Source organism: Malaclemys terrapin, chromosome 1 (assembly GCF_027887155.1).
Source record: "Malaclemys terrapin pileata isolate rMalTer1 chromosome 1, rMalTer1.hap1, whole genome shotgun sequence".
NCBI lineage: Eukaryota > Metazoa > Chordata > Testudines > Emydidae > Malaclemys > Malaclemys terrapin.
In genome coordinates this window covers 246418210-246440547 of record NC_071505.1, presented here as the reverse complement: position 1 = coordinate 246440547, position 22338 = coordinate 246418210, and the positions used below count along the sequence as shown (strand labels likewise).

At 43.7% G+C, this 22338-nt stretch overlaps 1 protein-coding gene across 1 annotated transcript; it reads right to left on the bottom strand.

Moving 5' to 3' along the window:
* Window positions 1-837: 837 nt before the first annotated feature.
* CLN5 (CLN5 intracellular trafficking protein) lies at window positions 838-21717 on the bottom strand. Its single transcript, XM_054011569.1, has 4 exons — window positions 21405-21717; window positions 17427-17592; window positions 14267-14492; window positions 838-5589 (listed from the first exon to the last, which is right to left on the bottom strand). The coding sequence occupies exons 1-4, from the start codon at window positions 21515-21517 to the stop codon at window positions 5078-5080; spliced, it is 1017 nt and encodes a 338-aa protein (XP_053867544.1). The 5' UTR covers window positions 21518-21717; the 3' UTR covers window positions 838-5077.
* Between the last annotated feature and the right edge of the window lie 621 nt (window positions 21718-22338).

The following is a 22338-nucleotide window of genomic DNA, read 5'->3' as shown; positions in this document are numbered from 1 at the left end:
ACTTCCTCCTATGGGCCAAAAATTCTAGCTATCAGTCTCTGTAGGTTGGCAGCAGAACCAGAGACTCAAAGTCATCAGTCTTTAGAGTCCCTTCTTATAGGAATTAATTCCTATGTTAGTCTATGGGAGCTGTTTCATCCTGCTGTTGCTGACTCAATCAGCAGATGGCACATTCCTGTCCAAAGTGGCACATTCCTGGTGGCTCCACACTGTCCAAAGTTTGTGTTTCTCATCCTTCCAGGTGATGGGGTGGGTCCCAGTTTACCCTCCGGGGGTTTCTGGTTATCCACTTGACACATTCTTCGGCCGATGGATACTCCTTTTCTAGGCTGGCACCTCCCTAACCATCCATGTATATCAAGCATTCATCAGCATACATTCCATCCCTTAACCATATTTTAATTTACTGTCTCCACCACTTTCAGAGTGTGTGCTAATTCATTTGAGACTCCCGGCCCTTTAATCACAGAGGGTGGGGGTCTGTCCTAGGAGCAGTTGAATGAAGTGAAAGACACTTAACAGCTTATAGTGTTTGTTTACATTGTATAACAAAGTCAGTTAACTTGTTTGTAAGTTTTACATAGTAGTCACAGGATAGATATAATCAATGGTTTCTACAGACAGTAGCTTACAAGTTTTAACAGAAGACCCAAGAGATTTTTGTACTTGGTGAAACTGTTGGATTTTAAAGTGTGGGGGCCAAATTATGAGGGGGTCACTGTCTCTTGGGGGAATCACTGTTAGTACCTTTTTTAATATCCCTACACCACCACTGCTATGTTAGCATATTCCATAGCAGAGTGTTCATTTACATGAAAGGAATAATGCTACCCACTGTTATTAAACCAAATATTTTAATATTTATTAACAATTTACAAGTTTTGATGTTGTTTCTGTAATCAGTCACTTGTTCCAAATGTTATGCTTCTAAGAAGCACCCAGGATCTTTTTCAGGGGAAAAGGCAATACGCTGCGTTTATTGGAGATACAATTAGCATATGCATTCAATCACACTCACACTCACACTCTCTCTCCCGCCAGTCGATGTTATAGTTACCAGTCCAGAGTCCGGAGCAACCTAGCGGCCACTAGGTTGATGACGGGTAGGGAGGAGCTGGGTTCTGTTGGTCGCAACACGATCCTCTGGGGAAGTCTTGGCAGGATGAACCCCAAGTTTCATGGCAAAGCACCCTGTTTATATAATAATATTTCTTCATTGGGACCAATGAGTTTTGCACCGTCATGCTGTACTCTATCGCCGTTTGACGAGTGCTTGTTTTCTTAAATTGTTCTTCTCATCTTTATCTTGGTTCCTTCATCAGTCTCTGGGGGAGTTACCCCATGCTGGTTTTGATCATAGCTATCTTGTCCCGATTGACGACTCTAAAGATGAAGCAGGCATCTATCAATCTGCCCTCCTTTGACATCTCAATAGGGGTGTGTTGCAATCTCCTGGCACCTTTACATCTGTTCTTGGTTCCTCCCAAGAACATCTGGTCTGGTGATGGCCTTCACACTTACCTTCTAACACACACTTTCCTCATTCACACACAAAACAGGATTGATTTACACAGAACATTTGAACAGGAACATCAAATTGCAATGCAAGAGAAAACAATCATTGCATTCTTTTACTTATTTCAAAATGCTAATTTTAAACCTACAACAAAGTGGTGACTCTAAAGGTCTAGTACTGCCTTGAAATCAGCTTCAGACACAAGATTCTGGCTGATGCATCTTTACCAATGGCACACTAGGCCATTCCTTTCTGGTTTCAGAAAGGGTGGCTGGCAGAATATAACCAAATCATATCATGCATCAATACATATAATACATGCTTTATCCTTCATTCTAAATTATACAAAATACAACCATAAAATCCTAGTACTACACAAACCGACTGCAAGCTCAAATTAGATGTGCTTATTCCTCTTCCATCAATACCCATCACCTCAGCAGGTTACCAACAGCCAAGTATTCAGCCGCTAACTCCCTAGAACCAGTCAGATTTTGCACACTTAAAAAAGATGATGCAGCTGCAAGGTGTTAGACTGGAAACAATGCCCTAGCTATTAAAGAATTACAGCTGTAAAAGCTTCTCTACAGTCACTGGCAAATCCAGAGCTGCAGAGGACCTACTGCTGGATATCCCAAAATAATGGTCTGTTCCCATTTAATACTCACTGCTCTAACTGGAATGGTACTTTTAATGCAGGTATCTGTCCACTGCAGCCTGTGTAGTCAGTGACATGCATATTAGGCAGGCTATTAAAAAGCACTAGTACCTTTAATACTTATAAAAAATAATGTTAAATAAGATTTATCAATATTTTAGCTAAATATAGCTCCTACAGCTCTCTTCAAGACCATCCATCTCTTGCATATGAAAAATACTTAAGTATAATACCTTTAAAAAAGCCATACAAGTGCTGTGGTCCTTAGGACTATGGTACATTGATCTTGATCTTATTTAAAAAAAAAAAAAAAAAAGCCTGATTTAGGCATAAAGAGTTATGTTAGAATTTAAGTAGTAAGATTATGAATTAAGACTTCTAGCAGTACTCTGACAGCCACTAATAACTGTACCTATTCTTGAAGGTGTTGTGGGTTCTTTTACAAAAATGAATTAATGCTCTTTTGTTTCATATTTTTTAACTCTGTGAATATGGATTTTTGAAGGCATCACAGCTGGCCAAATTCCTTCACAAACAGCAAGCTTAAGTGGAAATAAATCTCAAGCACAGACCTGAAAAATCTCATTTACTTTGGGTTAAATCGAGAAGAAAATAATCATTACTATAGCCTTTTGATAGTGAAGGACCCTAGCAGGAGCCATGGAGTACCATTTAAAGTGTGTATGTGGTGGGTGTCAGAGATTTCTCCCCTCTCAGGTGCCCCTCTACCTACTCTTTCCCCTCCCCCCACCTCCCGCCTTATCACACTGAACCATGATCCCCACCCTGTCCAATCTGAGTGAATAGCATTGAGACCCTGTGTGTAAGGTCGCAGCTCCATTCATGTGCAGCCCAGCCACCCGCCCATCATGAGCGAGTGGAGTTGTGACTTGGCCACTCACATTTGGTCTAGCCAAAAGTGGTTGGGCTATGGCCTCGGTGGCCCTCCTCACTCCCCAGAGCATAAGAACGGCCATACCGGGTCAGACCAAAGGTCCATCTAGCCCAGTATCCTGTCTACCGACAGTGGCCAATGCCAGGTGCCCCAGAGGGAGTGGACCTAACAGGCAATGATCAAGTGATCTCTCTCCTGCCATCCATCTCCATCCTCTGACAAACAGAGGCTAGGGACACCATTCCTTACCCATCCTAGCTAATAGCCACTAATGGACTTAACCACCATGAATTTATCCAGTTTTCTCTTTTAAATGCTGTTATAGTCCTAGCCTTCACAACTTCCTCAGGTAAGGAGTTCCACAAGTTGACTGTGCGCTGCATGAAAAAGAACTTCCTTGTATTTGTTTTAAACCTGCTGCCTATTAATTTCATTTGGTGACCCCTAGTTCTTGTATTATGGGAATAAGTAAATAACTTTTCCTTATCCACTTTCTCCACATCACTCATGATTTTATATACCTCTATCATATCCCCCTTTAGTCTCCTCTTTTCCAAGCTGAAGAGTCCTAGCCTCTTTAATTTCTCCTCAGATGGGACCCGTTCCAAACCCCTAATCATTTTAGTTGCCCTTTTCTGAACCTTTTCTAGTGCCAGTATATCTTTTTTGAGATGAGACCACATCTGAACGCAGTATTCGAGATCTGGGCGTACCATCGATTTTATATAAGGGCAATAATATATTCTCAGTCTTATTCTCTATCCCCTTTTTAATGATTCCTAACATTCCTAACATCCTGTTTGCTTTTTTGACTGCCTCTGCACACTGCGTGGACATCTTCAGAGAACTATCCACGATAACTCCAAGATCTTTTTCCTGACTTGTAGCTAAATTAGCCCCCATCATATTGTATGTATAGTTAGGGTTATTTTTTCCAATGTGCATTACTTTACATTTATCCACATTAAATTTCATTTGCCATTTTGTTGCCCAATCACTTAGTTTTGTGAGATCTTTTCGAAGTTCGTCACAGTCTGCTTTGGTCTTAACTATCTTGAGCAGTTTCATCTCATCTGCAAACTTTGCCACCTCACTGTTTACCCCCTTTCTCCAGATCATTTATCAATAAGTTGAATAGGATTGGTCCAAGGACTGACCCTTGGGGATCACCACTAGTTACCCCTCTCCATTCTGAGAATTTACCATTAATTCCTACCCTGTTTCATGTCTTTTAACCAGTTCTTAATCCATGAAAGGACCTTCCCTTTTATCCCATGACAGCTTAATTTACATAAGAGCCTTTGGTGAGGGACCTTGTCAAAGGCTTTCTGGAAATCTAAGTACACTCTGTCCACTGGATCCCCCTTGTCCACATGTTTGTTGATCCCTTCAAAGAACTCTAATAGATTAGTAAGACACGATTTCCCTTTACAGAAACCATGTTGACTATGGGCCCTAGCATGATTTGTGTTGGCTAGTCAGTTCCAATCCTTCTTTAATTTGTGTAAGAGACTTATGTTGGATCTGAGGGGAGCCAGCCTTATCTGTGCTTTGTTTAGTAATTCTGGTAAGGTGTCAGGCTGTCCAAAAGCAAAACAAAAATAAACAACACCACCGCCACCACCTTCTAACAAAGGAGTCATCAGCATGACAGCTGTAATCTACCAACAACTCTCAACCCATTTCCATGTCTGCTGACTTCATCATGTTCCAGGACAACTGGTCCCAGTTCCATCAAATATGAAATGTACAGTGTTCCAATGGGTAGAAGGTACATTTTTGATGGAGTCAAGCTAGCAAGCCACTGTGTCTGCTGGTAACCAGCTCCTGTAGACTCCCCTCTTTAAGAAGAAGCAGATGACTTGCAACCATGTGGCCAATGACAGGTCCAAACCCCTTGAGAATTCTGGGGCTGTAATGCAGCTAGCAAGAAAGGGGACTCTTTCTTCACCCAAGGCAGGGCAGAACAGTCAATGAATATCCACAGAACCTACACCTAATGAAATAATTACAAACCAACCCATGTATTGTCTTCATTAGGTAAAGGGATCTCTTCATAAGTTATTTTGATGTAAGGGAACTTTATAGGTAAAAGCCAGTAGTCTAAGTTGTAAAAGAGGTAAAACTGGTGGTTTAAGACAACCTGATCTACTATTTTTAAGACATTTAAGAAGAACTCTTCAATAGACTGATGAGATTTGAATGGATAGTAGAAATCTCTTATGGCTGCAGCCACTGTCTTGTTTCCTAGAGGTCCAAAAATAGATGTTTCATTCCCCAAATAAATGGGTTCTCCGGTAAACAAAGTAATGCTGGTATAATTTGTTTGTATCTTATTAAATACAGCCCCTAAATCGGCCAACTTCTGATATGTTCTTAATATAAATTTCGAGCATTCATAAGATTCAAACCACACTACCGCATGCTTGTCAGGACTTGCTCGAACTGTCCAGGTTTCATAGTATATCCCAGTTTCGTTGTCATATTGTACCCATTTTGCCATTTGGTTAAACATTGTTCCTGTAAAAAATAGAAATAGGATATGTCCATAAGCATTATGGAAAACAATACTGGCAAATCCATACAATTCATAGATTACAAGGCTAGAAGGGACCCTTGTGATCATCTAGTTTGACCTCGTGTATAACACAGGCCATAGAACTTCCCCAAAATAATTCACGATGAGCATGCCTTTTAGAAAAACATCCAAACGTCATTTAAAAATGGCCAGTGCTGGAGAATCCACCACAACCCTTGGTAAATTGTTCCAATGGTTAATTACTAAAGCTATGATTTTGTCATGGAGGTTGTAGAAGTCATGGAATCCTTGACTTCCAAAGACCTCTATGACTTCAGCCCTGACGGCTGGGAGCTGCAAGGTCCTGCTGCCTCCCGCAGCGGCAGGGAGCTGTGAGGTACTCTCACCACCTGAGGCAGTGGGTCCCCAAGCTCTGAGCCGCCATGGGCAGCGGGGGCACCCCGCAGCTTCCTGCTACTGGGGAGGGGACAGGGGGACCCTGCAGCTCTCTGCCCCACGGGTGGTGGGGTCCCAGAGCTCCTAGCCACCCTACAGCTGCCCAGCCCCTTCCCATTTTATCATGGATATTTTTAGTAACAGTCAGGGGACAGATCATGGGCTTCTGTGAATTTTTCTTCATTGCCCCTGACCTGTCTGAGTTTTACTAAAAATATTCATAACAAAATCTTAGCCTTATTAATTACCATCACTGTTAAAAATTTACACCTTATTTCCAGTCTGAAATTGTCTAACTTAAACTTCCAGCCATTGGATTATGTTACACCTCTCTCTGCTAGACTGAAGAGCCTGTTATTAAACATTTATTCCCCTTGTCATCCCTTAACTTTCTCTTTGTTAAGCTAAATAGATTGACCTTTTTGAGTCTATTACTATCAGGCAGGTTTTCTAATCCTTTAATCATTCTCATGGCTCTTCTCTGAACTCTCCAATTTGTCGACATCCTTCTTGAATTGTGGGTGCCAGAACTGGACACAGTATTCCAGTAGTGATCAGACCAGTGCCAAATACAGAGATAGAATACAGGGATATAGACAGAGATAAAATATAGGGTTATAAAAATAGTGGTTCCACTATTTATTCATCTTAGGATTGCATTAGCTCTTTTGGTCACAGCATCACACGGGGAGCTCACATTCAGCTGTTTATCCACCATGACCCCAAATCTTTTCCGGTGTCACCGCTTCCCTCATCATGTAAGTACGGCCTCCATTCTTTGTTCCTAGATGTATACATTTACATTTAGCCATATTAAAACACACATTATTTGCTTGCACACACCTTACTAAGCAATTCAGATCAGTCTGAATCAGTGACCTGTCTTCATTATTTATCACTCCCGCTATTTTTGTGTCATCTACAAACTTTATCAGTGATGATTTTATGTTTTCTTCCAGGTAACTGATAAAAATATTAAATAGTGTAGGGCCATGAACCTATCCCTGTGGTATCCAATTGGAAACAGACCCACTCAATGATGATTTCCTGCTTATAATTATATTTTGAGACCTATCAACTAGACAATTTCTAATCAATTTAACGTGTGCCCCATTAATTTTATATCATTCTAGTTTTTAATCAAAATGTCACATGGTGCCAAGTCACATGCCTTACACAACTCTAAGGGCTTGTCTTCACTACTGTGCTAAATCGGCTGCCGCTGCAGTCTTGCCTTTCTCATATCTATTCAAAAGATCCTTTTCCTAGCCTGTTCCTTGATGACATTGTGACGGGTTGGATCACAGAAACCCCCTTGGGAGCTGCCACCCAATGTGCAAAGACTACCCCTGCTTCTGTTTTCCCTGCCAGCTCAGGACTCCAGCACCCTGTCTTGCTGAGCCAGACACTCCTGTCTGGCTCCAGACACAGACCCAGGGTCTGAATCACTTGTCCCAAAGCTGCAAGTTTACCTGAAAACAGCTCGCAGTAGCGTGCTTGTCTTTAGCACTCAGATGCCCAACTCCCAATGGGGTCTAAACCCAGATAAATCCGTTTTGCCCTGCATAAAGCTTATGCAGGGCAAACTCATAAATTGTTCGCCCTCTATAACACTGATAGAGAGATATGCACAGTTGTTTGCTCCCCCAGGTATTAATACATACTCTGAGTAAATTACTAAATAAAAAGTGATTTTATTAAATACAGACGGTAGGATTTAAGTGGTTCAAAGTAGTAACAGACAGAACAAAGTAAGTCACCAAGCAAAATAAAATAAAATGCGCGAATCTATGCCTAATCAAACTGAATACAGATAATTTCCTCACCAGTTCCAGAGTGCTCCCTTTTACAGGCTAATCTCCTTTTAGCCTGGGTCCAGCAATCACTCACACCCCCTGCAGTTACTGTCCTTTGTTTCAGTCTCCTTCAAGTATCCTGGGGGGGGGTGGAGAGGCTCCTTCTTTAGCCAGCTGAAGACAAAATGGAGGGGTCTCCCACAGGTTTAAATAGACTCTCTCTTGTGGGTGGAGACCCCCCTCCTCCCTCCTATGCCAAGTCCAGCTCCAGGATGGAGTTTTGGAGTCACCTGGGCAAGTCACATGCCCCTGCATGACTCAGTCTTTGCAGGCCGATGCCATTGTCCACATGGCATCTTGCATGTCTCCAGGAAGACTTCTCATGTGGATTGGAGCATTCCAAGATGCATTGTTCCCTAAGTGTCTCCTGATCAGGTACTTAACCTGGCGAATTCCTTCCTAAAGAAGCTGACCAAATGCCTCACAAAGCTTACTTAGAAATCAAGCAAGCATACAGCCCATATTCTTAACCTCGAGTAGAAAATGATATATATGTACAAATTGGATGAATAGATATAATAGACCAGAACCTTTACGGAGATATGTTACATGGCACAGGCAGCACAAAACATATTCCAGCTATGTCATCCATACATTTATAAGCACCCCCTCCCCATAAAGCCTTATAGGGTACACTGTCACAGACATCACCTCTCTCTTCCATCCCTCCACTGCATCCCCTTTCTCTATTGCATCAAATATAAGCTGCTGATTTTCACTTGTAAAGCCTTGAACTGTCTATCCCTACTCTACCTAGCCATCAGTCATTCACTAGCCTCTAATTGGCCCATGATGCCAGCATCCATCACTTACTTGTTAAATTTTCAAATAAGCACCTGTGCTTTCTCCCATGCTGCCCCTCACTGTTTCAGAGGGGCTCCCCATACACACCCAAAAAGCCACTTCATTGTTCTCCTTCAAATCCTTCCTTTAAAAAAGCACCTTTGCCCCAAACTTGACAACAGTTTGCTGAGACCACTGCCTATCATACTGACCAATATTGTCTCAGTGTTTCCTTGTACTCCCATCTGTCTGTATCCACCTGTTTTCTCCTGTTTGTACTTAGATTGGAAGCTCTTTGGGGCAGGAACTGTCTTTTTGTACTGTGTCTGTACAGCACCTATAGCAATGGGGTCCTCCTGGGGCATAACTGGGGCTCCATAGCTGCAATTAAAAACAACAACAACAATCCTATTCTTTTATCACTGTTGGTTGAATTTTTGGAACTGCCTATGTTCAGGTTCATAATACAGCAAGTCATAAATCCTGTATTAACAACCACCCTGCCATTGTATGCTGCACAGAGAGGAATTTTAATTACACTTCATATTCTTGGAGTGTACTGCAGTATATATCTTGGGATGGCGTTTCCTTCTTTTCACAAGACTGGGATTTTTATCGTTAAATAAAAAACACTGGCTGCAACAAACAACTTATTAAAAGATTATGCACGAACTGGGCATGCAATTGAAATTATAAAATTATCTTCTTTACTTTTTTAATGTTTCAAAACACATGTCCTTACTAACAACTCTGTGCCCCTTTAAAATTATTTTCAAATATTACAAAATGTAAAATCACCAAAACTGGCACAAGCTACTCAAAAAACGTTCAAACCTACCCGCTGAAGAAATTCAACCCACACACGTTTCTTACTAAGTTAAGGTCTCAGGGAGTAAAAGTGCCATGCAGTATTTTCTGAAGGTCAACACACTCTGTCGTCAGAGCAAGGAAGAAAGTGATTTCCAGAGCATTCTCCTATCACAGTGAAAATACCAGAAAGCCACAATTGCACAAGAAATTCTGTGGTGTTAGGAGCCCAAAACTGCAGACTCTTGGTAGTGCTGATTTGCTTAGTTTTTGCAGGATTGGGCCCCAAGGTCATCAAGACCAAAACCTACAAGAAGGTCCTACAGAGGTCTGTCCTGGGTCTGACACTATTCAATATTTTCATTAATGATTTGGATGATGGAGTGGAGATTATGCTTATAAAATTTGTGGCTGGCACCAAGGGGGAAGGGTTGTAAACATTTTGGAGGACTGGATTAGAATTCAAAAATGATACTGATAGATTGCAGAATTGGTCTGAAATCAATAAGATGGAATTATCTAAAAAAACAAGTGCAAAGTACTAAACTTCACAATTCAAATTCACAAATACAAAAATGAGGAATAACTGGGTAGGCAATAACACGGCAGACAAGGAGCTGGAGATTATACTATATCACAACTGAATATAAATCAACAATGGGACAATTGCAAAAAAAAAGGTTATGTAATTTTGGGACATATTAACAAGGTGTCATATACAAGACCTGGAAGGTAATTGTTCCATTCTACTCAGCTCTGGTGGGGCCTCAGCTGGAGTACTGCTTCCAGTTTTGCGCAGCACACTTTAGATAGATATGTACAAATTGGAGAAAGTCCAAAGAGAGCAACAAAAACGATAAAAGGTTTAGAAAACCTGATCTGTGAAGAAAGGTTGAAAGAACTGATAGTCCTGGGGAAGTTCTGCACAACTGCGGCACAGCAGAAAAATCCACACAGAGATTCTCTTTGCTTCCTTGCAGAAAATAGTTTCTGTGGGGAAGCAAAAAGAAGCTGCACCAGTACTCACTCATCCCTCCCTGGAAGCTCAGATGCCTCTGTTCTGTCACTGGGAGAAGGGGGGATCTGGGATGTCCTGGCCGCCCAGGGACATTAGTCTCAACTGGGGGAGGAGACGGGGGAAGGACGGAGATGCAGTTCCCCCTTCCCTGCACGGAGCAGCCGGGGCTAGGTCAGATCAAACCCCAGAAACTTCCCCTGGCTGCAGGAAGCTCTGCACCATGTGTGTGTGTGTGTCTGGATGCGGGGGTCCAGGTCATCCCACTGAACAGCTGCACCCTGACCCCCCCCCCCCCCCCAGGCACCACTCTCTCCCCCCCCCGTCCCCCCCCCACACACACTGAGCCCTAACCACCTTCACCTGGACTCCCCTACAGAGTCCCATTCCCTTTGCATCCAGAACCCCGCACCAAGCTGCCTGCACCCAGATTGTGCCACACAGAACCCTGGTACTCTTGAGGGAATTCTGCACCAAAAAATTAAAATTCTGCAATGTTCTGCATATGGGGGGGGGGGGGGGGGGGGTTGGGAGGAATAGGACTCAGTGTAGGGGGTTGGGTGCAGGAGGGATGGGGGGTGAAGCAGGGGGCTCAGGGCAGGGTGTAGTAAGAGGAGGTCCTGAGATATAAACCTTGGTATCAGAGGCCCGGTGTGAGGCCTAAGGCCTGAACTAAAGTAATGGTCATGACTTTGCTAACATAAAGCAAAGTTAAGCCGTGAGCCAGAGGGAGGCCCTGCTCACAGAAGCTGGCAAGGAAAGGGATGATGCTGCAAAAAGAGACATACCTAAAAGGTACTGAACACCAGATATCAGAACATTCGCATACTTGTACATTCCACACTCAAGGAACAAGCCGACCCATCCCAATGACAGGGGCAAAAGGGTAAAATGATGGATAGAGTTGTTTTGATCAAACCAACATGTACAAGGTGACAGGCGGCACCTTACTACGTAGAGGGGTTGTACCTTGCTACGTAGAGGGGTTGCACCTCAATACATCAGCAGTGATGTGTAACTTGTTTATCCTGTGTATAAAAATGTATCCCTGGGGTGGTGTCTTTGTCCGGCCACGGGGGGGCAGTGGAAAGTCCTGCCACTGAGCCGGGTCCTTGCCAAGAGGCACTTTCTCGTAGTATGCCCGGTAGACTAAGTAATCTACAGGGAACTGCCATTGTGTCCGAGATCGCAATAAACCTACTCGACGTGGCTTTGCATCTTACTAGACTCTGTGGTTATTGGGGGTTCTCTTCGGGTCTGCTGGGTCAGCTATCTGCGCAGAGCTGGGGCAGCACACAGAGGGAACACACGCACGCAGCCGAGTGATATCAACAGGAGAAAGCAGAGCACCACACTGGTAGCATCTGGGGTGCAGGACGGGGCTCAAGGCAGAGGGTTGGGGTGCAGGAGGGGTTTGGGGTGCAGGCTCCAGCCCGGTACCGCTTACCTTGAGCGACTCCGGGGTGGCAGCGGCGCACAGCGGGGCTAAGGCAGGCTCCGTGCCTGCCCTGGCCCCGCATCGCTCCCGGAAGTGGCTCCTGGGGGGTGGGGCTTAACTGCACGCTGCCCTCGCCTGCAGGTACCACCCCCGAAGCTCTCATTGGCCACTGTTTCCCGTTCCCGGCCAATGGGAGCTGCGGAGGGCAGTGCCTGCGCAGAGCCCTCGGCCTCCCCTCCTCCAGGGACCACAGGGACGTGGTGTCGGACGCTTCCGGGAGCAGCACAGGGCCAGGGCAGGCAGGGAGCCTGGCTTAGCCTTGCTGCGCCACGGGGCTGGCAGTCCCGCAGGATGGATTGAAAGCCCTGATGGGCTGGATCCGGACCGCGGGCCATAGTTTGCCCTCCCCTGCACTAAGTAGTAATGACCACAATACAATTAGATTCAACATCCAATGGGGAAGTCAGGTACCAAAACCCAACATAATTACACTACACTTTAGAAAGGAATATTTCAATAAAAAGGAGGAGACTAGTCAAAAATGCCCTAAAGTCAAAAGTAAAGGCAGTTAAATCCTTAGATATGGCATAAGGAAACAATAGCAGAGTCTCAGAAGGAATATATCCCTCGGCCCGCGCAGCTTCCTGCAGCCCCCATTGGCCTGGGACAGCAAACCATGGCCAGTGGGAGCCACAATCGGCTGAACCAGTGAACGCGGCAGGTAAACAAACTGGCCTGGCCCACGAGGGTGCTTACCCTGGCGAGCCGCGTGCCAAAGGTTGCCAATCCCTGAATTAGGAAGTAAGAGGCCATCAATGGGCGGGGGAGGAGGGGCAGATTATCCCACATCTCCCTACTGTAGGTTTTTTGCACCTGCTTCTGAAGCACCTGTTGCTGACCATTGTCAGAGATAGGAAATTGGAGTAGATAGACCATGGACCTGATCCTGTCTGGCAATTCCTATCTACACCCAATTTGCACATGTACATATGATTATACAAGACACATGGTAAGAGAGATTCAGGTCAAAGATGTATGAGTGTCATCAACATGCTGCAGCAGTACAACCCAAACCATCTGACTTTTTCCCCAAGCAGATTCACATATGTGCCAGAGAACAGGGAAAATGGAATGGAGTCAAGGATTACACTTCACAAAAGTCCCTTGGGAAAATGAGCAACCTGCCAAAACTACACTATAGCATCTCCCCAAGAGGAAAGTACCTCACAAGTAATATTCTAACCACTCCTGCTAGGACCCACAGGAAAGGTCAAAAATACATTATGATCAACAGTACCAGAGGCTACCAATAGATCTGAAAGAACTGGTGTGGACGTCTGATCAATATGGAGGAGGCCCACATATTTAATAAGTTACAGCTCTGTCACGTTATATGGGCTGCTTTTTATTTCTTAGCAGCATCAGTCAGATGGAATCTGCAGATTCAAAGGTTGAGGTGCCAAACTGATGAAAATGGAAGGGAACTTAGGTAGAATAACACATCACGTTAGCATTTGAAACACATAAGTCTGTAGTTTTAATCTGATTTTTGCTGCTTAGAAAGGAAAGCAGCCTGTAGAGTGTGCCAGAGCCTTAGCAGGCTAGATGAACATACTGAATACTTCTATACATGTTATTTAAAAGGCAGCAGATTCTTGTATGAGCTTTGCATGCAATTTGTTCAGTATTTATTCTAGCATTTCAGTTTCACATTGAGGAGCTGTGATGAGCCCATAATGTAGATTGAACCAAGAAGCTATTTTGGTGAGCTATACAAAAAGACTAAGTATAATAAATACACCACTTGTCCTGCAATATGTGATAGATAGGCCTGTTACTGCTACTGGGATTATTTGCAGTTTTATGATAAAACAGTTGGAAAAAAAAAAAAAGATGAGTGACTGTAGCTGTTCTTGAGAGCATTTCCTGTTATGTCCTACTTATCAGTTCAAGAGCACAACACAATTCTCTCAATTTTTTCCATTTAAAAATTCATCTGTCACTTCACAGCAGGAGGTTGTGTTCCAGCGCAAGTGTATAAAAAGAGGCTATTTTTACACTCAAAAGACTCCACTATTCTTGCAGAGGTGCTCATGTGACATACCAAGCAATTCTCACTTAACAGCATCTTTTTAGCATGGCTTGTTCAAAGGACAGTATTACCATATCACTTCCTATATTAAGAAAATTAGAAGAGTAATATTTCAATTTCAAATTAACAGCTTTAATCACTCTGCATTGCAAATGACTCACAAAAAGTAAGTGGAAAGATACTGTCTGACATGAATGTGATATTAGTCTCACCACAGGATTCTGAAATCTACCTGATATAGTGGTCACCAGAACCAAGGTCCCATTTTCCTTCCAGTGTACATCATCTATTCCTTCATAAAAGCATGCAGCTCCCTGATTACACCAGAATGGTGCATCCATGTCAGGCCGGAGATGTGGAAATGTGCAGTTCCCAAGCTGGAAGAGTTCATACCATTCCATTGTGTAGTTTTTGCCAGTTAGAGAGCTCTTGAAGCCAACAGCATCATGCATAATATTCTGAGGAAAGGTCATGAACACAAAGAAAAACAGTTTTGTAGGGCCAACTTCACTTTGCATTACTTACCTACTGTACAGTAGTTTAGAAAATAGGGTTCTGTAAAACGGGATGTACCACACTAAATTACACAAATATTGATTCACATCATACTTATCTGTATCCTGCACCGACTTCCATTTGCAGCCTGTAGTAGTGGTAATTAGGAGTTAGATATTCAATTGGAGTTAGGCATCAAACTTCCTCTTATCTCTGCATATACCCCCTCCAACCTCCCAAATTGTGGACCAAGGATCAACAAATGAAGCTCCTTTTGTGGACTCAATCCTGTACAAAGTAATGTAAACCATTTGAAAACCTCAGTGTTGCCATCTACAAGCATTCAAAAATCATGAGTAAGGCCCAAAAAATCATGGAACTCCCTTAAAACTCATGCTTTTAACAATAAGTGTTGGATTCAGTTTATTTGCCTTCTCATTTTTTACTCTCTAGAACAGTGGTTCTCAAACTAGGGCTGCAGCTTGTTCAGGGAAAGCCCCTGGCGGGCCGGGCCGGTTTGTTTACCTGCCGTGTCCGCAGGTTTGGCCGATCACGGCTCCCACTGGCCGCGGTTCGTCACTCCAGGCCAATGGGGGCTGCAGGAAGGGCAGCCAGCACATCCCTCGGCCCGCGCCGCTTCCTGCAGCGGCGAACGGGAGCCGCAATCAGCCAAACCTGCAGACGCGACAGGTAAACAAACTGGCCCGTCCTGCCAGGGGCTTTCCCTGAACAAGCGGCGGACCTAGTTTGAGAAACACTGCTCTAGAGTGCGCATATTTAAGCTTCCCTCTACAACCTGATGACTAGATATTTACTTTAAAAAAAAGCAGCTGAGATTCTGTTGCATTCACATGATTCCAGGAGCTGAGGCTTTAAGAGAAACACCATATATTGTGAGACTTATAATAGAAGTCGAAAGAGTTGGCAACACTGTCAGTGAGTGATCCACAGGGCAGACTGCAGCTTGTTTTTCAGATCAGACAGATATCCATGTTCATACAAAATTTAATTCAAATCAGACTTTGTTTACTGTGAGATCTTACTTCTTCATTTTAAAAAACAAAGCTGTAGATGTATAAGATTAACAAGATCTTTCTTACACACTAGCCAGATATTTTGTCATAAAGGACCAATTCAAAGTGTTCTTTGTAAGTGATGTTAAAGTCAATGCAAAAATGCAAAAAAATACAAGTTAACGTACACACAATACATTTCCAATCCTTGGTATATAAGGGCAAAAATACCATAGACTCATAGACTTTAAGGTCAGAAGGGACCACTATGATCATCCGGTCTGACCCCCTGCATGCTGCAGGCCATAAAACCGTCCCTACCCCTTCCCTGGACTCTGCTGTTGAAGTCCCCAATCCTGTTTTTAGTGACTTCAATCGGCAGAGACCCTCCTGCTAGAGATCCCTGCCCCATGCTGCGGAGGAAGGCGAAAAACCTCCAGAGGCTCAGCCAATCTGCCCTGGAGGAAAATTCCTTCCCGACCCCAAATGTGGCGATCAGTAAGACCCCGAGCATATAGGCAAGAGTCTCCAGCCCGACCCCGTTCGCCATTATACTATTTACCCACCATTGCTTGGCTTTCCTTGACTACTATGTTTTACCATTAAACCATTCCCTCCATAAACTTATCTAACTTTATCTTAAAACCAGACAGGTCTGTCGCCCCCACCGTTTCCCTCGGTAGGCCGTTCCAATATTTCACCCCTCTGACAGTCAGAAACCTTCGTCTAATTTCAAGTCTGAACTTCCCCACGGCCAGTTTGTATCCATTCGTTCTGGTATCCACGTTAGTACTAAGCTGGAATAATTCTTCTCCCTCCCTTGTATTAATCCCTCTAATATATTTAAAGATAGCAATCATATCCCCTCTCAGCCTTCGCTTTGTCAGACTAAACAACCCAAGCTCCTCTAGTCTCCTTTCGTACGACAGCTTTTCCATTCCTCTGATCATCCTAGTGGCCCTTCTCTGCACCCATTCTAGTTTGAGTTCATCTTTTTTAAACATGGGAGACCAGAACTGCACACAGTACTCCAAATGAGGTCTCACCAGCGCCTTGTACAACGGAAGCAGGACCTCCTTATCCCTACTAGATATACCTCGCCTAATGCATCCCAAGACAGCATTGGCTTTTTTCACCGCCACGTCACATTGTCGACTCAGTCATCCTGCGGTCTACAAGAACCCCTAGGTCCTTCTCCTCTTCCGTAACTTCTAACCAATGCGTCCCCATCTTGTAACTAAAATTGTTATTAGTCATCCCCAAATGCATCACCTTACACTTTTCACTATTAAATTTCACTTATTTCTGATACTCCAATTCACAAGCTCATTCAAGTCTCCCTGCAGGATATCCCTGTCCTCCTCCGAATTTACAACGCCTCCCACCTTCGTATTATCCGCAAATTTTATCAGCCCACTCCTGCAATCGGTTCCGAGGTCAGTTATAAATAGATTAAATAAAATGGGTCCCAAAACCGAACCTTGAGGCACTCCACTAGTAACCTCCCTCCAACCTGACAGTTCACCCTTTAATACAACCCGCTGCATTCTCCCCAGTAACCAATTCCTTATCCACTTCTGGATTTTCATATCGATCCCCATGTTTTTCAGTTTAACCAATAATTCCTCATGGGGTACAGTATCAAACGCTTTACTGAAATCCAGGTATATTAGGTCCACCACATCATGTTCTTTTCCTAATCTGTCTTGAATTACTCCCATAACTCTTGTTTCAAGGTTAGCAGTTTTCTAGCCCATAGCCTCCAATATTCCACACAACTATGCTTAAATATTATAATGAATGAAGTCCTACTGTTGACATTTGCTGCTAAATTTAACTGATTTGAAACTAATACATTTTTGTTAAATGAAAACATCACCTTACCAAATGTCCAAGCAGATCCCCATATTTGAATTCCCACACTGGAGCTTGTAATCGATAGACTTCAATGACATCCTCATCCTTCATTGCTGGAATGGGACAGCCAGTAGGACAGAAAGTGTAACGAGCTTGACAATAGGGATCTGTTTTCGGACGGTAATCAAAACGCCTACGTTTAAAAACAAAAGCATGGAAAACTTTCTGTGTAGCTTCGGAGGAAAGGTAGGATGACACAAAGACACTTATTTTAAGAGCCACTTTCCAAAATAGCCTCTAATGGCCTGATTTTTAGAAGTTCTGAATACCTGGAGCTCCCCTTCAAGTCAATGGGAGCTATGGGTGTGCAGCACCTTTAAAAGTCGTAAGACCCCAACCCTGAAAACATGTACACAAATGAGTTAATGGGATTACTCAGGTGCATGTTTGTAGGACTGAGGCTTAAAATTGCATCTTCAATATGTGAGTGCAAATAATAACATTTAGATGTCTAATGTGGGAAACAATGTTAATTGCACTGTAATGTACTTGCACTCCCAAGTAACTTGCACACACTACACTGTGGTCACAAGATTAGAGGTTGGTTTAAGATCTGTTTCAAAATTTGGTCCCAAGGGTTTTTCTACATAGGAAATAGCTATTCTGGAATAACCATTCAGCAATAAGTATTCCAGAACCTGGATACAGCACCCCTGTAGACACTATTCTGGAATAAAAGTGACTTTACTCCAAAATAATTACTCTCCTCACAAAGTGGAGTAATTATTCAGAAATTAGATCACTTTTATTCTGAAGCAGAGTGTCGATAAAAGGGAGTTATTTTGGAATAGCTAAATTATACCACAACAGCTATTCTGGAATAATGATGCCAGTCAATTTCCCCCATATAAAGAAAGCCTAAGAATCTAAAATCCACACATTTTTTCCAGAGATTTTCAGCTCTCCCATTAAACCTCATTCTAGGTAATCATACCTTGTTTTCAAAATAACTGAAAAAACAGACTCTACATGTACAGTACTATCAATATAGAACATAAAACCATGATTTCTCCACTGCAAAAGTTCTCCAACGACCTTCAAATTCTACTCTAACTCATTCACTATATTTCACTTAGGTCCTGTTCCTCCTCACATTAAATTATAAACAGCATCCAAACATACAACTTAAATATTCTCCCCCCTCTTACAAGAGCAAGATATTAAATATGCTTATTTCAATAAAGATATGAGATGATCAGGCCTCTATATGCTTTATAAGGGTTGGTTTTGTTTCAACAAGTTTGAAATTATAGGGCCTAATTCTGCACCCACAGAAGTCAACGGCAAACTCCCACTGACTTCAGTGGATGAAGGAACAATCCCTCAGTTACTATGTGTTTTGTTTCCTTTCTAGCATTCAGTAATCAGTCTTTGATACTAGGAACACACTGCCACGTCCATCCCCCATACACTCACTAGATGTAGTTAACACCCCTCTCTACCCCCCTCCCACAAGTCCTTCCCCACATAAGCCAGACAAAACTTCTACTTGTATTACTATCCCTTCTTCCCAAATCCTCCTACAATCACATGCACAATTCCATTTGTTTATTAAATGTACAGGCTATGGAGCAGGATTGAAACTTCCTACCAGACATAGAATTTCATCTGTGTTCAGTAGTAAGCTCCAGCTATAGAGGAAGGGAAAGAAATACAAAATTGAGTTCTAAATATTCTTCCACTGTAATTTTGATTGCAGAGTTTCTTTGAGGCTTTTGTATTTGTTAATTTAAAATAAAAAAAATAATCAACCAGATTAAAATTTGTTCTGTGGACTGCATATAGCTTAATACAATTAAATCAGTGAGACAACTCCTGGCATTAAAGTTAAGCATGTGTGTTTGCAGGACTGGAATCTTATGTATCTACCTTTAATAAAGTTAATTAGCTCGCATGTATTAGAGAGAGAGAGAGCACATATGTGAAAACATTTAACATATTTGGTTCACCAAAAACGGCTGCAGATGCTCAAAGGCCAACCTAGAAAAAACAAAAAGTGGCTATGCAAAAATATCACCTTCAACAAATCAGCTCCCTGCGTGTATTCAGAATCTTATCTTCTCACTTTATAACACTGAATATTTAATTTTAATTTAAATTAAAGAAAAAAATTCTATGGCACAATTAACTTCTGTTAGCACTGAAAATTCCATACAACCATAGAACAGGATTCTATATCAGTTCACGCATCAATAACGACTGTTAAATAAGTTACAATTACAACATATTTTGACCTGATTTTCTGAGGCCTCAGGCACCTGCAGCTCCTGCTTACTACAATAAGAATTAAATTATAAAATTATGGCACTTATTACTGTTTGTGGCCAAGATCCACCAGTTAGAAAGAACACAGCTTGATTTTCAGATTCCAGGTCAAGTCTACAGGACCTATCCTCTTGTAAATTGAGAATTTGATATGATGCCACTGACAAACAAGGAATTACTCTGAATGGCTTAAAAAAGAAGTCCCAAACTTCAATTATTATTATCACTCTTAACATCTCATTATGTATAATAATGAAATGTGAGGATGGAGTCTACCAAACTAAAACAGGTATTAGAAAAAAGCAGGTGTCTCACTTAAACAGTCCTTTGGCAAACTAGATTTACTAATGTACTAGAACTAGTAAAAAAATTACTAAAATGGTTCAAGGAGTCCTGACACAAATGCTCCAATTTTTAGGGCACTTAAACAATACCCTTAGAAGATGGAAAATCATTGTAGAAAAGAAATCAATGGCGACCTCAACGTCTTTCATCACTCTGCAATTTTCAGGCTTGCTCTTGACTCATTACAAACTTCCTAATCTGGACTGGAATTTTGAAAGCAAAAACCAAAAAAGCCATCTTAATTAGTTACACAATATTTCACAAAACTTTTTGCCAACTCAAACCAGTGAAGCCCAATGACTTCCTGGAGTTATGAAACCTTCTTTTCAGAGACTGCCCCTGGTTTTTTGTATTTATTTAAGAATCTACCTTTTAAAGGCAGAAAAAGGGAAGTAGTTGCAGTTTCTATGCTTAAACAGTTCAGAGATGGCTTGATTTATAATGTGCTGTACAGAAAAACATAAGAATGGCCCTACTGGATCAGACCAATGGTCCATCTAGCCCAGGGGTCGGCAACCTCTGGCACGCGGCTCGCCAGGGTAAGCACCCTGGCGGGCTGGGCCAGTTTGTTTACCTGCCACGTCGGCAGGTTCAGCCGATCGCGGCTCCCACTGGCTGTGGTTCGTCGTCCCAGGCCAATGGGGGCTGCGGGAAGCGGCGCAGGCGAGGTATGTGCTGGCCGTGGCTTCCTGCCACCCCCATTGGCCTGGAGTGGCAAACCGCGGCCAGTGGGAGCCGCGATCGGCCGAACCTGCCGACGCGGCAGGTAAACAAACTGGCCCGCCCCACCAGGGTGCTTACCCTGGCGAGCCGCGTGCCAGAGGTTGCCGACCCCTGATCTAGCCCAACTAGCTCATTCCCTCTGAAGCACCTGACACCAGCCACTGTAGGAGGACAGGATGCTGGGCTAGATGGACCATTGGTCTGACCCAGTATGGCCATTCTTAAGTTTTTTAAGGCTTTGACCAAAACTGCAACTTGCAAAATGTTACTCACTTGTATAGTCCCTACTGATACAAGTCAGCCCTTTGATTTCAAAAAGAGCTACTTGGACAGAGACTCCTCCTGGCTGTGTATCTATGATTAGCCACTTCTGCAATCAAATCCAGGGGTCACTGTAGTGCTGCAGGCTGACACTCAACCTAGGCCTTTTTAACCGTGTGATCCCCTGAACAAGGAAGCTTTAACATGATCTCTGGTTTACACACACTCACCCAAAGAGGAGAGGGAAAGAGGCTCTGAATTAAGTGTCTAAAACCCCAAAGTGGGAGTGATATATATACACACACACACACAGTGAGCCAGCCTTGCTTCCTGTGCAGGCTACTAACTCACCTGTAAGGCACAGGCCACTTGCGTTGTTGCTGGGGCTGGGATCCTGCAAGGGAGGCAGGCATCCCAACCACTAGCAGCAGCAACAGCAGCTCCCGGTGGCAACCGACCCTCATCCCTCAGCGCAGCCCCCGCCGACAGCCCCTGGCCGCTGGTCCGGACGCCTGACCACAGTAAGCTGTCCCGGGTGGGGATGAAGCAGCTGACTGGAGTCTGCCCGTCACATGGGCTCCGTGACTCAGCCCTGGCAAGGGCGGGGGAATTACACTGCCTCGATTTTCCTTTCGTTTTCGGGTTCCTTTCCTTCCTCCTGGCTCAGGCTGCCGCCCGCTACCCGTCTCCACCACGTGGCTGGCTGACTAAGTCGGGGGGCGGGGCTGTGGTTTGCGGACTGGGAGGGGAGGTAGCAGACTGAGCAGAGCGGGGGGCGGGGGGAGTGGCACCGTGCCCCTGCCAACTTGTTGGTCAGTCTTTGGGCATCCAGGCTGGTGGTGTGATGCACCAGCCGGGGGGAGGGGTCTGGTTGTATTATGGCTGTACCTTGCGTCGGCCGGGCGCCGCTTTATTACTATTATTTTATTATTAATAATAATAATAATAATTTTGTATTGTATTAAAAGCTCAGCTGTGTGTGGGTCCCTCTTTCTTGGTGTTGGGGTGCATCTCTGGTGGTGGTGCACCTGCACCAGCGGGGGCTGCGAGGGGGGACACTTAAGGAGGGTTGTGTGGGGGAGGGGCACTGAGAGGTGTCGCCTAAGGGGGACCTCAGAGAGTGAGTGGGGCGGGGGAGGGGATATGGAGGCCCGGGCAATGTGATGGGGGAAATCCCGGGGGAGGGGCTAAAGGACCCTGTTTCGGGGGGAGAGTCTGAAATGGGGGGGGGGCAGAATCTTGGTCTAATGAAGGCTGTAGGTGGGGTATCTACATTTTGAGGCAA

Excerpts from the sequence above, each read along its gene's own strand:
- CLN5 (XM_054011569.1), bottom strand. The coding sequence starts at position 21,517 with ATGAGGGTCGGTTGCCACCGGGAGCTGCTGTTGCTGCTGCTAGTGGTT. Across the intron at positions 17,593-21,404 it reads AAGTGGCCTGTGCCTTACAG|GCGTTTTGATTACCGTCCGA; the intron begins GTGAGTTAGTAG and ends TTTTAAACGTAG. Across the intron at positions 14,493-17,426 it reads GGGATCTGCTTGGACATTTG|AATATTATGCATGATGCTGT; the intron begins GTAAGGTGATGT and ends ACCTTTCCTCAG.